A 16,450-nucleotide genomic window follows, 5' to 3' on the forward strand; every position below is an offset into this window, starting at 1 on the left:
CTGAAGGAAATGCATGTCCAGCACCAGTGGTTTTTCCAGTAAGGACAATTCATTGTCCTCCTCTGTTATGACAAGGGCCCATTGTAATCAACTTTCCACAAGTAGTTGTCTGGTTCCTACCAAGAACCATATCATTAACTTGGTTGAGGGGAAGGTCTTGTGGTTTCGCCCAGGCTCAGCATCTATTTCTGCCACTAGAATGAACCCGCTTAGTAAACCATCAGGATAAAGAGGAAAGAAGATTGACTGACATCTACACAGTGGAAATAAGGTCCACATGATTATTAAACAGCCACTGTTGCTGTCAGAATTTACATGGAATGGTTATCTTCTCATATTTCGGTTTTCTGATATATCCAGTTAAAGGCTTCATTTATTATGTTCTTTCCACCTTCCCCCAAGCCATTCAGCCAAACCCTTAGTTCCCAGCCATGAGTCCACACAAGCTAAATCCTTCCTAAGTCCATTTCCTTCCAGTCAGAGAGATTATGTTTTGCCATTGGGGTTTCCCAATGATGGAAGGCCTCTTTTGAGGAAGGCTAAGACGACTTGCAGTAATAGTATGCCTACCCAAGATGACCTGGCCTTTGCATCACTGAGACTTTGAGCTTGGGAGTTGAGTGAGAACCTTGGTTGTTTCTTTGTTATACCAGCTTAGGTCAGTTTCTGCTCACCAGACTTGGAGATTTCCTGCTACTTAAATCAAGTGATGTCTTAATGGAGTTTCTCATCAGTTTTGCTCCTAAGGATGCCAGAGATCAGTTAGGCACAACAAAAGACCTCATGGGTCAGGTCATTCTAATAATTTGAGCTTTCCCTATTGCCTGGAGCAGTAACAGTGTCCACCTCCATGAAGATGCAGATCTTTAGTGCAGTGGAGGCATCTCTGGCTAGAATTCAAGGCTTAGAAAACTCCTGCCACTTTCATCTTCTGGTGGGAATTGGTACTCACTTGATAGACCATTTCCAGTGCTTCTATCTCCCAGGCTTAGGGTTTCTTTCTTTCCATATGATATGTGATTTTTGGTGTACATATCACCAGAGTGCTAGCACCAATCTCCTTAAGACCATAATTAGTTGCAAAATCTAATACAGATGCCACCCAGAGAGCTATGTTTGGTTTAATCTAAGTTATATTCCATTATGTAATGAGTGAACTTTGTTTAGATCTGATATCAACAAACCAGTTTTGAAAAAGATGATTTTGAGATGAAAGGGGAAATTTTCAAAGGGATTGAATGTTTGGTAACATGAAAGAATTGTTATTAATTTGTTAGTTAGGATAATGATAGTTTTAAGTTTTTTTTTTCTTCTTTTTCTTTGGTGCTGGGGATTGAACGCAGAACCTTGTACATATGAGGCAAGCACTCTATTAACTGAGCTATATCCCCAGCCCTATTTTTAAGTTCTTGTTATTGACATACATTGAAATACTTTTTGCATAAGATGATATAACAGATTTGTTTTAAAATACTCCAGGAAAGTAGGTGGAAAATAGTTAAAATTGGTAGATTTTTTTTTGGGGGGGGGATTACTGGACATTGAACCCAGGAGTGCTCTGAGCTACATCTCCAGCCCTTTTTATTTTTTCTAAATTGTTAGGCTGGCCTTGAATTTGTAATCCTTCTGCCTCAGCCTCTGGAGTCACTTGGATTACAAGGAATGTGCCACAATACCAGGCTTAAAAAAAAAAAAAATCCACCCTTTCCTAGCACTTGGCATTTTTCTTTCTCACTCTATTTAGTATACAAGTCTTATCTCTTATGAGCCCATGCAGGGTGTGAAGGAAGGTCATTTGAACTGAACACTGCTGGTCTACCTCATGGGTGTGGTATTTAAGATAACAGAATCAAGATAATGAATCACAGTGACACTTACAAGTGCCTTTATAAAGTTCATGTATAGAAGGCTGCTGATCTAAAAATATTATGGGTTTATTTATTTACTTAGTGGTGCTAGGGATTGAACCCAGGATGTTGAACATGGTAAGTAGGCACTCTAACACTGAGATACATCCCCAGACCAACATAATTACATTTTATATCTGTGGCTTCATATTCCCTGGGTTTGGCCTTATTGAATTTATCTATCCTTCTATCTATCTCTATTTATTTATTATTTTGGGCAGGAGTACTGGCATTAAATCTAGGAATGTTCTACTATTGAGCTACACTCCCAACCCTTATTTATTTATTTATTTGAGGCAAGGTTTAGTCAAACTATTCAGGCTGGCCTTGAACTTGTGATTCACTTGCCTCAACCTCCCTAGTAGCTAGAATTACCGCACGTGCCACTGCGTGTCCTGCCTAATTTCCCCATTCTGACTTCTGGGTTCCACTCATACTTCTCTCCTTAACTGGCCTATATGTTTTGTCAAGAAAATTTGATGGCTTTTCAGAATTCTTATTTTCATGTTCATTCACTTTCTCTCTACTGGTCCCATCCATCAAGTTCAGATTATTTTACTCTTATGATGAACTTCCGATTAACTTAATTGTCTCCCAGAAAAGAGAATATGTAGTTTTCTTTGATTTTAAACTTTAGTAGATTTTTGTTTGTTTGTTTTTGGTGTAGAGGGTTGAGCCCAGGCAGGCTTAACCACTGAGCCACATCCTCGGCTCTTTTTATATTTTATTTTGATACAGGGTCTCACTTAGTTGTCTAGGGCCTTGCTAAATTGCTGAAGCTGGCTTTGAACTCAGGATTCTCTTGTCTCAGGCTCCCAAGCTTGGAATTATAGGCATGTGCCACTGCTTAGAATTTTTATGGATCATAAGCAACAGATAAAAGTATGCCCAGGTATTGAAGTCACTAGATTTCGGTAGTCCACTTTCAAAAAGAAAAAAAAAAATCCCCTCCCTCTCTCAATTATTAAACCCCCATCCCCCATCTGTTATATATATTTTATATATTTATATTGGTTTTTTTTTTTTTTTTTTTTGTGTGTGTGTGTGTGTGTGTGTTGTGATGCCAGGGTTTGAACCCAGGGCTATGTACCTGGTAGGCAAGTGCTATACCACTGAGCTCTACCTCCAACCCCTATCTTATATTTTTAGAAAGCACTGTAGGGTTGGGGATGAAGCTCAGTGGTAGAGCACTTTCCTAGTGTACACAAGGCCCAGGATTCAATCCCCAGCGCTGCTTTAAAACAAACAAACATAATGCACTTCAGTTAATCAATACATCTATATTAGAGCATTTAGTAATTATGCCAGATAACAAAGGAGAGAATGGTGGAGTTAGTGGATAACTCCATCAGGGGGCAATGCTGTTCCAAGTGGGTACAAGCATGGCAAGTTGACTTTTTAATGATATTTAAAGTTTTTTCTTACACTAATAATTGCTTTTTAATTTTTGTTTTTACATTTTAGCTTTTTGTGAATCTAGTCACTCTGTCTAAGCTGGGAAAGAGAATTAAATTGACCCAGTAGTAGCCTTCTGACCGAGGACAACTCTCTCAACCTGAATGCTATGAGTTGCTCACACCAGATTGTAAAACTAAATCATATCTGATTCATATTTTTCATTAGGAAACAACTAAAATTCCAGTGCTTTAAAGGCATGATATGTCTTGTGATCTACAAAGGACAGCATGACCCAAATTATAGGCAGACCTCTGTATCTACTTGTTCCCTATCCATGGATTCAACCGACTACAGATAATATTCTGAAAAAAGTTGCATCTTTACTGAATATATATATTTTTGTTGTAATTAGCCCCTAAACAATACAGTATAATAACTTTTTAATAGTATTTACATTGTTATCAGGTGTTATCAGTCACCTAGGAGTAATTTAAAGTGTACAAGAAGATGTGGGGAAATTCTTTGAAATACAGCAGCATTTTATATAAGGCACTTGAGCACCCTCAGTGTTTGGTGTACCAGGGGATCCTGAAACCAGTCCCAGCCAGATACTGAGGAAAGACTATGCATGATGACCAACCCATCTGTGAAGCACATCAGAGCTGGTCAATGACTGGTGAAGAAACTGATTTTGAAAATCTCCTAGGTTTCAAACATTCCAAGAAAACAAGCAAAAAGTATTACAGATGCACAGATACTGATTATTGCTTTTGTTTTCACACACACACACACACACACACACACACACACACACACACACACACACGGGGCGGGGGAGGAGGAGAGAGAGAACAAACACGGGTCCTAGTTAGTAGTTGGAAGTTCCGTTCACTTATGGTCTTTTGGAGCCAACCATTCGTACGGGAGGTGCCATAATTAGATAAATTTATGCAAGCCGCCCTAGGATGTTGGCTCCTTCCCGGGCCCTGGCTTAGCCTGTGACCTCCTCCACAATGAATTGGGAGCTGGTCCTCCAGGAGCTGCTTGGGGAGCCCTGGAGTGCTCCGCAGGGAAGGGCGGGGTAGCACCTGTTGGACATCTGTCCCTAGCCCCCCATGATGAGAAAGGTCTAAGCACATGTGACATCATCTGACTGAGCTGGATGGGCCTTAGTGGGTCTTGGAGGGCCTTATAAACGAAGGAGCAAATGCCCCTTGCAGTGCTGGCCAGGCTGCAGGCCTGAGCGCAGAGCTGGTGGGACCACGCTCCGCCCCTCCATCCGCGAGCGGAGACCGCTCAACGGCCCCCAGAACATCACTTTTTTTCTTCTTCTGTTAAATGTATCCTGCGCTGATCAAAGGTTGGTTTATCTAAAGAAAAAAAGAAATGTGCCAAGACATTTTCCAATATGTTTAAGACCCAGTAGTTTCAAAACACAGTGGGGTTTATCTTTCAAAGGGGACATTCTTTCTGTAAGTGCAACTCCTAATTCTTCTATTTGATTTTGTAGTGAAATGTATTCGTCACTCAGAAATGGAAAAGATCCCCTTAAAATATTTGTTTACTTTTCCCTAGTAAGGAACTAGTATTGGTTGTAAAAGGTACATTGATTAAATGTTATGGCACATTGACAAGTTTGTATTACTAGGAAATGCTTCAGGACATGCTATTAGGACAAAAATTGATGTTATTTAAAGAAATACCCAAGCTGCTACCTTTCTGAGTTGGATTTGTCTTGTTTTTATGATGTTGGAATTCAAGCCCAGAGCTTCGTGCATGCTATGCAGGGACCACTGAGCTACATCACTATTCCCAGATTTTATTCAATTTTATTTATTTATTTAGTTAGTTTGCTTTTTTTTTTTTTTTTGTAAATTTGTGAGTTGTTTTTTAAATGTGTTCTTGGTTTCAGAGATACTTCCATGGTTAGGAATCTATTTAACACATATTTTATGCTCCTGTTATTAATGAGGCATTTTGCTAGAGACTAGGGGGTCATGAAGAAACTGGAATGTGTTCTCACACAACTGCTAGTGTAGATACCCCTGTGGAGTTTAATCAGCTCTGGGGGGTTCTGGTAATGAGATCTAATTTGAGAGTTGATGAGGGAAATAGTCCAATTTGTTGTTAGGAGTTATTCCAGGCTGAGTGAACAGCATATGCAAAGAGTGGAGACCAGAGAAAGGGGAGCACATTGGAGAAACCAAGAGCAGGGTGACACAATGCAAACCTCAACCCATTTCCACTTCTCAGATGAGAGCTGCTCTTCATTGCCTCTGTGGAGCAACCTGACAGAAGGCCCCAGCTTGCAGCATGTCTGTTTCCCTAAGCTGTTGTTTTCTTGCATGAGTCCATGCTCAAGGTCATGACCCCAAGCCTATTTACAGCAGTTATGTTTACTATTATAATTATGGAACTTATTTAGACATCATATATGCTGAAGAAATGTAAGTAGGAGACCAAAGAGTCTTTGAGTCTATGAAAATGAGTTTGAATACTTTGGAGAGGCTCAATAAACATAGATTGCTAGGCTAGGGATGTAGTTCAGTGGTAAAGAGCTTGCCTAGTGTGCACAAGACCATGGGTTCCAATTCCTAGCACTGTTAGCACAAGGTGTACAAATGACAGAGGTGGGGAGCAGACTTCAGGTCAGGAAGCTCTTCTTTATAATCTGCCAAACACCTGATGTGGCTCATTTTCAGGGATAAAATGGCTACTGACCATGAGGTTCCTGGTTTTATATATAGTAACAGGAGTTAGTTACTTTTGGCAGGTAGGGAGCAAGCCCAGATTATGGGAGGAGTTTTGGTGGCAGGATCATTTAGGGCCGGGCAGGAGGTCAGGTAGGTAAACCATATCCTTAAAGCACAACTGAAAAAACTAAGGAATCTTGTACCCAGATTGCTTTGTTAGTGTCTCTGGTTTTATTGCTATACTTTAAAGAAGCCAGAAATGGGAATCATAACTGAAGCATTGTGGATGTGGATTGTACAAGAAAGATGTACACTAAGAGTCCCTCTCCATATCATGACAAAATGAATAAATGCATCTTTACATGTTTTAAGTTAAGATGTTTATGGCATAAATACTTCATTTGTTTTTTCTGGCCATTTAGGCAGGTCCCCTGTGCTCCAGGTGCTTTCCACCTCAAAGCTGTAGATCCCTGAGGCTATGGCAAGGTGAAGGTGAGGGGGAAGGGCTTAAAGGCGGGTCTAGACTGGAGATCCAGCTACTAGAAGGAGAAGGAGCCTGGGGCAACCAGGAACCACTGAAGTGTTTTAAGTGGAGTGAGATGGTTAGATTTGCATTTTAGAGAGATGATTGGATAGATTGCGGAGCTCGTGGGAGGAGTCTGTTTCTTAATCTAGTGGCTACAGATACCTGAACTAGAAAATGAGTGTGATACTGGAGAAATGAAGAACTTGGAGGTCAAGCAAACTGTCTGGATGTTTTGGGCAAAGGAAAAGGAGGTCTTGCTGTCACCATGCCTGGGTGACACCAGAAGAGCACATGGTTGGGGAGCTGTTTCCTATTCAGGTGGGTGGAATAGGAGCCAGTTTTCAGTTCAGTTGTCATCACCTTGGATTATAAGGTCTGGCGAGGGGGAGGGAGACCCAGGCTGGAGGTATAACCACATGGGAGTCATGGGGGTGGGGAAGGGTGAGCATGAGAAGAGGCTCTTTGGGGCAGTACTGAGGATCAAGAACATTTGGGATCCAGTAAAAGGAGAAGTTCAAAAAGGTGATAGAAAAAGTAGCCAGAGAGGTAAGTAGAGTCCCAGATATACTAGGAAGCCAGGGGCTTTGAGTGGGTGAGTTAGGCAAATGCATAACCAAGTGTCAAAGGCAGCCAAGACTGGGTTATGCCTGTCCTTTCATCTCCTCGGAAGGCTGAGGCAAGGGGAAGACGTAAGCCAAGAGCTCCGAGGCCATAGTGATAACTCAGCAAAAAACCAAACAAACAAAAAAACCCCATCAGGGTGAGGAGGAGCCTGTCTGGTGACTTTGATTAAAAGTTTGAGATCAGCACTAAGGTGGGACCAGAACAAAGTAGAAGGCTATGGGAGGGGTCAAGGCTTTAAGATGGAAGTATTTTATCTACTTAGCTTAATCTGTGTTGATGGTTTTCTGACTTTATGGCTGAAAATATCCCATATTGCTAAGGATTAATTAAAAATGATTTGTTTTTGCCCTATCTGAAAGCTCATTAAAATGAATGTGCCAATTCTTTTTTTTTTTTCAATATTTATTTTTTAGTTCTTGGCGGACACAACATCTTTGTTGGTATGTGGTGCTGAGGATCGAACCCGGGCCGCACGCATGCCAGGCGAGCGTGCTACCGCCTGAGCCACATCCCCAGCCCCCAGAATGTGCCAATTCTTATCAAATGGTTTTTATGGAAATAGCAATGTTACCTTTATATCAGAAAGTTCCCTTCGTTGATTTAGAATTATTTAATATACCAACATTGAAGAAGTTAGAGGAATTATTAAAAATACCGAGTGTTTATATCATTTCAATTCTCTACCACTGAGCTACATTTCCAGTCCTTTTTTATTATTTATTTGTTTGTTTGTTTATTATTTTATTATTTATTTATTTATTTATTTACTGTGGATTGAACCTAGGGGTACTGTCTCCCAGTGAGTTAGACCACTGTTCATTTTATTTTTCATTTTGAGAATGTGGCTTGCTAAATTGATGAGACTGACCTCTAACTTGAAATCCTCCTGCCTCAGTCTCCAGAGTTGCTGGGATTACAGGCATGTGCCACCATGCCTGGCTTCATTTTTTTTTTTAAATGAAAGTGAACCAGAAGAATTACCAAAGCATATTTTTTTGAAAAATTTTATAGTAAAGTTAAGAAATTTATTAAAACTCTGTGTTTGGCACTGGGGTTGTGGTTCAGTAATAGAGCACTTGCCTAGCATGTGTGAGGCATTGGGTTCAATTCTCAACACCACATAAAACCATAAATAAATAATGATTCAAAAAAAGTGTCCCTGCATCCTCTTCTCCTCCTCTGCCTTAGTTTTTTGGTGTTCATTGTTTTAAAAATTCCTATTTATATTTTAGTGCTGGAGTTGTGGCTTAGTGGTAGAGCACTAGCCTAGCATGTGTGAGGCACTGGGGTCGATTCTCAGTACCACATATAAATAAAATAAAGGTACATTGACAACTAAAAAAAAATTAAAATTCCTATTTATATTTTGTTAGATATAACAGATTTACACATTGATAGTTCGGTTAGAAACAGATTGTAGCATACTTGTATTTTTCCTTAGGAGGGCCACCCGAATAAGGCACTAAAAATTCTGGATACAGAGAATTAATGAATCACTAAAGGGTGGGGGGTCTCAAATAGTTATTCTGGCTGCATATTGATGTAATTATTTTTGTGAAAATTAATTTTATTAACATAACTTTGGGTTAGAAAGCCAGAGCTGAATTTTAATTTTCTGTTGACTAGGTGTCGAACCCTGGGCAATTTAGTTAGCTACAGTCTTTTTTTTTTTATGTAGAATGCAGTGATATTTAATATAGTTATAGCATTATGCAGCCATCCCCATTATGTAATTTTAGACCCTTTTCATAAAACCCAAAGGAAGCTTACTACCCAGTTTTTCTTTTCTTCCCAGCCTTTGGTAACTACTGATCAGCTACAGAATCTTTAGTGCAATGGAGAATTTTTTTTTTTTTTTTTTTTTTGGTACTAGGGATTGAACTCAGGGGTTCTCTACCAATGAGCTACATCCCCAGTCCTTTTTAATTTTTTTATAAGTTGCCCAGGCTGGCCTTGAACTTGTGATCTTCCAGCCTCAGCTGGGATTAAGGCCTGTACCATTGGACCCAGCTGCAATGGGAGAAATTAATTAATATTACCTACCTCACAGATGTAGAAGAATGATCTGGTTCACAGAAAGTATGTAGTAAATAAATATTAGTAGCTAATCAGGAAAGCATTAATTTGTGCAGGGACATGGGTAGTAATGAGCAGTGAACAGAGTTCTAGTTATTTATTTAACCACCCTAACTAACGGCTTAACCCTAGCTAAGTCATGTCATCTAACAAATAAAGCCCTAGAGGGCTAGGGGGCTAGGAGACTATCAGGAACAATGTTCTCTCTAATTATTATACCAATATATGTTAAACAAATTTACAATCTATACCCTCATATTATTAAAGGGGAAAAAATTTAACCAAATCTTTTCCATTGATTTTCTTGACCTCAAATTGCAGTCATTATCCAGTGTTTTCAGAGACTCCAGTAAACATTTTGTTACAAGTATGGGAAGAAGAAGAAACCACAACAGGTGTTGAGGTGCCTTTATGATAATTGTGAGCACACCATTAAAGCTTGCTGTTTGATCTCCATTTCTTAGATCATCACTTTATGTTTTGTTTATTTAAATCACTTTTCAAAATTTTTCTTTCAGTAATGAATCAGAGAAAATATCAAATTAGGTCTTACTTGCTGAGCACCTGTTTTGGGTGATAACAGAGCTCTTGGAAAGCTGGTTGGAGTGTTGGTGACCCAGGGTTTTGATTGTTAGGTGTGAATGTCACGTGTCTTGCCCAATTCCTTCTTCCTTTCCATTTCCACTTTATATGTTCATGCCAAGGAACATTGGGTGTTGGTTGTATTTATCTCTAAAACAAGTTGGATTCGTTTACTTATCTTTAGACAAGTACTTGCAGTAAGAGTATTTTCCTGACTGCTAAGATGGTACACAGCAAAGTCACTGTCTTTTGAGCCTGCTGAGAGATAGCATAGATTCCACAGAGTCCAAGGCATTTAGAAATTATGAAAGGCTTCTGTGTGCAGGAACAAGGATTACAAGCAGGAACATCAGTGCCTGAAACTATATTGCCTGCAAGTCTTGGAGATTACATTAGCTCCAATAGCAGTTCTCTTCACTGGTATTTCATGTCTTATCATTGCCTATAATCAGGGTTTGTTTTTTTTTTTTTTTAAAGAACATAGTGTTCCAGTTCTTGCTCAGAAAAACATGATAAAGTATTTAACATTTTCCCTGCAAACTCATGAGATTTCATTTAAAACCTTCTCCATTTTAAAAATTGAATTTGTTCAAATCTTCCTGAACTATTGAAGAATGAACCTTCTTCCAAATATCACGTGTCTCCTTACCGAGTTTCAGACAGTGGATTTTAAAAGTAGAGGAAGGAATGATAAACATAAGAAGAGGGAGAGTTAAGCGCTCTGGACACCTGGCAAACAACTTCCAAGTATCAGTAGTCTGTCTGTTACTGGCTTGTTGCAAGAAGTCTGAGGCTTGAAGGTAGTGGGTAACCTTCCCTAGCTCAGCTAAGTGCAGCTGAATAGTAGATAGTGGGGCTGGTGTCCTAACCAGGTCCAACAGTTAAGAGAACAAAGAAGACTACAGAAAAGCAGAGATATATTTATTAGACCTTGAAGGATGAAACCTGCACACAGAGGACAGGAAAGTGCTGGCCTTTAGTGAAGAAAGTGCCTTGTCTTCTAAAGGACAGTTATGATTTATTTGTTTCTGCATTAATCCAGGTTCTAGTCAGTGCCCAGGTACAGAATGTCTTGTTTGGAGCAGTTTTTGGAGCGCATAGGCTATGGGTGGGGGTAATGATGGGAGGGTTCATTTAAGCCACCGAGAGCAGATTTTCCACAGTCTTATGTGTTCAAGTCCACATGACACTAGGATGAACAGCTGTAGCTTTGAAGGCACAAAGGCACTTTTCCTTTATCATTGCTTTCGACGCATACTGGATGCTTTTCACAGTTTGTTCTTCTAACTCCGGCTTCGTTCTTCTGTGCTGTAAGTGATTGAACCCTTTCCTTCTGTGGCGAAGAGCCTGTGCCAGTCAGCCTGCCGTCACCATCAGGAGCAGTCGGTGTGCTGAAACAGTGGCTACTGTTGAATTCAGTGCATGCTAGAAAATGGTATGTTGTACATAGCATTAAATGTCTTTTAGATTTCCTTGGAAACTGGCATAACCGACCAGGAGATTAATAATACAATGTCTGTTTTTAATCCATTCAGAACTAAGGAATCACCCTGGGTACTCAATTATTTATGCTAATGGATAAGGGAATATTGTTCTGAATAACTGATAGCAAATGCTGCAAATTATTTCCTGTTAAGGACATCTGCCATCCCAGCTTTAGAAATAACAAATCCATTTTAGCTGTGGGAGATGGCTAATGAGTGCCCATAGATCTTGGTTATGTTCCTCTTGGTTTGGGGTAGCCATTGCTGGTGTGGGAATTGGCACCATTGGTCAGTCCAGCCAGTGATAACCAGAGGTAGGGGTTTCTTGTTCCTTGAATGAGGTGATAGCTGTCCTTGAGCAGTGTTGTGCTCAAAAATAGCATTGCTCTGCCCTCCAGGGCCTCCTACTCTCAGCACCTGCCCCGTGGCTCTTGGGAATAAAAGCATGTCAAAACCCAGGGGAAACAAAGTTCCTAGGATATTCCTCCATTCTGGATATCTCTATGACATTAACATTGGAAAATTACTGCTTTGGGGAAAAAGCAGCAGTTGGGAAACTTTGGTTGCTAAGTAGGTATGCAGTGCTAATTCTACACACCATCAGAAGGTATGCATATAAGAAGATCTGTACCATATTATACTTAAGATACCAAAAATTCAGCTTTAATGACTACCTACTCAATCTCAGGAAACAATCCTGGAGGGGTAGAAAGGTGGACTGCTTTGAATTTGAGGTATTACTACTAACTTGCCTCTCCAATAGCCTTTCTTTTGAATATGCATGTAAATACATATGGGTCTTAGGCCCACTTTCTCTAAAGTAATTTAAATTCCTGCTTCTTTTTTTTTTTCCAGTGGGGGTGGTGGTCGTTGTGATGGTAGTGGTGATGTTAGTGCTACTGGGAATTGAACTCAGGGGCATTCTACCACTGAGCTACATCCCCAACCTTTCCTCCCGCCTCTTCATTTTTATTTTGAGGCAGGATCTTGCTAATTGGCCTAAGCTAGCCTTGAACATACCATCCTCTGCCTTCCAAATTGCTAGATTACAGGTGTGCATCAACACACCAACCTTAAATTCCTGTATTTATACAACAAAATGATCAGAACATTCCATGTGTTTTCAACATTTACTTTATTCTGATTGCTACATATTTGATATTAATATATAATTTGGCTCTCTTCACTTCTGGGACTGACTCTCTGCTTACTTCTTGTGTTGCCCAGTACCAATAATATATTGTAATGATCTCTTGCCCAAAGGAATTTGGGAGAGGAGCAGGATTATATGACTTCTTTCCACTATCCTTAAGTTGTTTTTGTTTTTGTTGGTGCAAGGCATTGAACCCAGGGACACTTTACCACTGAGCTACATCCCCAGCCCTTTTTGTTTTCTGTTGACAGGGTCTTACTATGTTGCTGAGGCTAGCCTTGAACTTGCAATCCATCTGCCTCAGCCTTTTGCCTCACTCACTATAATTGCAGGCATGCACCACCACTCCTGGCTGCAGAAGGTTTTTGTTGTAGTGTTTTTATTGATTTGGCAAATATAGGCTGTAATCAGTGAACTTTTTTTTTTTTTTTTAACTAGAGGTCAAACTTATTCTATTATACTCTTTTTAGTAGTGGCTTCTTCCAAAAATAGATTGCTAGGTGAACATCCTTAGAGAAGATACCACATTTCAGTTCGGCATTTGTTTAGGTATCATTTTTTTCTTCTTTTTTATCTTTATTTCATTTGGAATGCCCCATAAAGTAAGTTTATTTTAGTGAGTACCTCTCTTCTAAGGTCCTGAATTCTCAAGGCTCCTAATCCCTGACCCCATCTCTGGACTTAGAAAAAAAAAATCTCTGGGAAACAGAAGCTGTCCTGTACCAGATGCTTGTGGAAAGTGAAAGTGCAAACAGACAGAACAAAGGACCTGTGGCAACGGAGCTTTTTCTTTTTGAAAACCAGCAATTTTAAGAAAATGAAAGTGCTGTGGAATTTATTTGCCTTTGTTAGAATGGATGCCCATAAGAGTGAACTCCCACTTCTCGCTGCTTTTGCTTCTCAGTGTTGGGAATTTTATCTCTTCACTTGACTAAAACCATGCCTTACTCCTTCCTTTCATAGTTTTCTTTAGTTTCTGAATCAATGAAAGCAGCACACTGGTATTCAGGATTTCGCCTCATAGCAAGGTTTCTCAAGGAATGCTGCACAAGAACAGTGGACAACACACAACAGAAAGTTGCCCAGAACAACAGCTCTCACAGTTGAGTGTGCATTGGCACAACCTGGAATATTGTAGAAAGGCAGTTTCTCAGTCCACAGAGCTGGGCCCAGCAATCTTCATGTCTGACCCACTCCCAGGTCTTGTGAATACTGCTGGACTGCAGGTCCCTTGGTGAGGCTATAGACACTCTCTTTGGAGTAGTAATGTGTTATAGTAAAAAGAAAACTCTGACCAAATAAGGTTGGGAAGCTCCATGTTAATCAAGATTACACAACTGGCCGGCTGGACTTCTTATGCCTGTTATTACTGATGGAACTTGTGGGGTGTCCAAGGAGTAGATAAAGCATACAGTAGGTTTCAAACTTTTCATGGATCATCTTAGGCAGCTAGCATTCCACAAGGTAGACTAGGAAACTTTACATGACATTCATCTGCTATTAAAAAAGGGTATCTTTTGAGTCTATAATTCAATAAAGCACCATATTTATTGAGAATAAACGTACCCCTGTTGTACGAACTATTAATCATTTTAAATATTTGACTCTTAAGTTATCTTTTAAAAATACTTGTGAAGGGCCTGGGGATGTGACTTTGTGGTAGAGTATTTGCCTGGCATGGTGGGGCCCTGGGTTCAATCTCCAGCACCGAAAATAAATGTGAAGGAAAAAGCTTGAAACTGATTTAGTTGCTTGTTATTCCCAGTATGTGTTTCACTTTTATTGTGGGTGTGTCTGCTTGTTTTTTAATAGAGGAAAAAAAATGTATTTCTCCCAGTGCTGGAGGCTGGAAGTTCAATGTCAGGTAGCCAGCACCTAGTTCTTCTCACTTCGTTATACATGGCAAGAGGGGGAGTGCATCTCCTGTGGGGTTTTGAAATTATGAGTTCCCCAGAACACTTTACTTAGCTGGATTCAAGCATGGGATAGAACATTTCAATAGAAACAACCATAAATATTTGAAGATTAGAAAAGCCTTCAACACAGTAATACAGTCAACACTGGTATTATAATTGTGTAGCTTTGCATTCTGAGTTTGTGCATGATTTTTTATTTTGTTGTATTTTTTGTGGTGCTGGGATTGGAACCCAGGGCCTTGCACATGCTAGGCAAGTGCTCTTTACTGAGCCACACCTCTAGTCCCTGGTGCTGTGATTTCTATGAGAGCTGGCATGTTAGTAGGGACCTCAGTGTTTTTCTGTGCGACAGTAGCAGCACAACAGCTAAGATTTACTAATTCCCCATGCTGTTCTGAAAATAGTGTATTCTAACAATCCAATGAGGATTATTGGTACTCCAGTCCCTCTTCCCCTGTACCCCCTACAGATGAGGAGACCGAGATGCCTAGTGGAAATGTTCCCTCATTTAGCTGTGGTCCACCAGGTAGTCATGATGCAACAGGTTTTTTGAACATAGGCTCACCACTGTAAAGCATGTGTTTTACTAATTGGCACTATGGCTTTTTAAACCCACATTTATGACCTTGTGATCACTACTTTGCGTATATTATCTCATTGTTCATAAAGTTTAAAAGGCAGTGGCTTCCTGTCATGAAGAAATTGAAGGAAGCACACTGTTTGTTAACAGTGTCACAATGTAAAAGAAGAACCTTGCTTATTGTAAGACAATTTGGGAAATACAGAAAAGTAGAGAGGAGATAAAAATAACCCATAATGTTTTCTAGAGAGAACCTCCTTTGAAACACATTTTTTCATTAGAGAGGAAAAATATTTTATTTTAAAAAATTCTTTAACTGCACTTTATAGCACCTCAACTTGTTTGTTTTGTTGTTTTGTTACAGTGCTGGGGAGCCAACACAGTGCCTGACTTATGTTAGGCAGGCACCCTAGCACTGAGCGCTATCCCCAGGCTAGAGGATATATATTCTACATAGTAACATATACATATTAGGGCTGGGGATGTGGCTCAAGCGGTAGCACGCTCACCTGGCATGTGTGCGGCCCGGGTTTGATCCTCAGCAGCACCACATACCAACAAAGATGTTGTGTCCGCCGAGAACTAAGAAAAAATAAATAAATGTTAAAATTCTCTCTCTCTCTCTCTCTCTCTCTCTCTCTCTCTCTCTCTCTCTCTCTCTGTCCCCCTCTCTCACTCTCTCTTTAAAAAAAAAACATATACATATTACTTGCACAGAGTAGGGTATACATGTACTTATTTACTTGTGCATCTTTCAAATAAGAAATCCCTCTTTTAAAGTGGTTTTATAAATTTGCAGTTAGCATAATACAGTATCATAACTCAAATTTTTGTCATACCATGGTGTGAAATCCTAACTCAATTTTTGAACCAAGCGACCTCTGTGCTTTTCTCTGGTGAAATAAAAGCCTCTGGAAAAGCTCTGTGAAAGTCTAACTCAGGTTTGGAGATTACAGTTAAAAGCAGCAAACACATTTCTACCACAGTCACCAAGGCTCTCCACTGCCCCTGACAGGCTGTAAGTGTGCTGGGGTTTGGTGTGTGTAGGTTTTGCTTTAGTTTAGAATTTCTTCCCTACAGTCCTCGCGTTGTGATGTCGCTGGAGCAGCTAGCCCTGGGTCACACAGAGTGAGCTGTCAGTTTCTGGGCAGACTCTGGCCAGGAATCCACAGGGCGGCGGGGAAGCAGTGAATAGCGATTCTGCAGTTCCCGAACTGCCAGCCTGCCTATCTTCCCCAATACTGGTTTCTGCCACACCCTTGACCTGCCCTGAATGCTGAATGTTGCTGTTTTTCAGTCGCAAGGATGGTAGCTAGAGGGGAAATAGCAAGATTTTGGAGTCTGGAAAGCCTTCACATGGGTATGTGTACAGAGAATGGTTCCTTCTGTCCAGGAGACTCTGCTGTCTCGACTCTTTCCAAGTTGCAGTTTGTGCACTCTCCCTTTCCCTCCCTCTCCCTCTCCCTCTCCCTCTCCTTCTCTCTCTCTCTCTCTCTCTCTCTCTCTCTCTC

At 40.3% G+C, this 16,450-nt stretch overlaps 1 protein-coding gene across 10 annotated transcripts in view; it reads left to right on the forward strand.

Moving 5' to 3' along the window:
• Positions 1-16,450, forward strand: part of Spata13 (spermatogenesis associated 13) — a 331,833-nt gene that overhangs the window by 279,870 nt on the left and 35,513 nt on the right. Inside the window, exon 1 of one of the 10 annotated variants that reach the window (XM_078015688.1) lies at positions 16,089-16,299. The exons of the other annotated variants lie outside the window; for them this stretch is intronic. Coding sequence (XP_077871814.1) covers positions 16,245-16,299 — 55 coding nt within the window. The 5' untranslated portion in view covers positions 16,089-16,244. Of the gene's footprint in view, positions 1-16,088; positions 16,300-16,450 lie in introns of those variants that run through there. 10 annotated transcript variants of the gene reach the window in all.

The sequence above is a fragment of the Ictidomys tridecemlineatus genome, chromosome 6 (assembly GCF_052094955.1).
Source record: "Ictidomys tridecemlineatus isolate mIctTri1 chromosome 6, mIctTri1.hap1, whole genome shotgun sequence".
Taxonomy (NCBI): Eukaryota; Metazoa; Chordata; class Mammalia; order Rodentia; family Sciuridae; genus Ictidomys; species Ictidomys tridecemlineatus.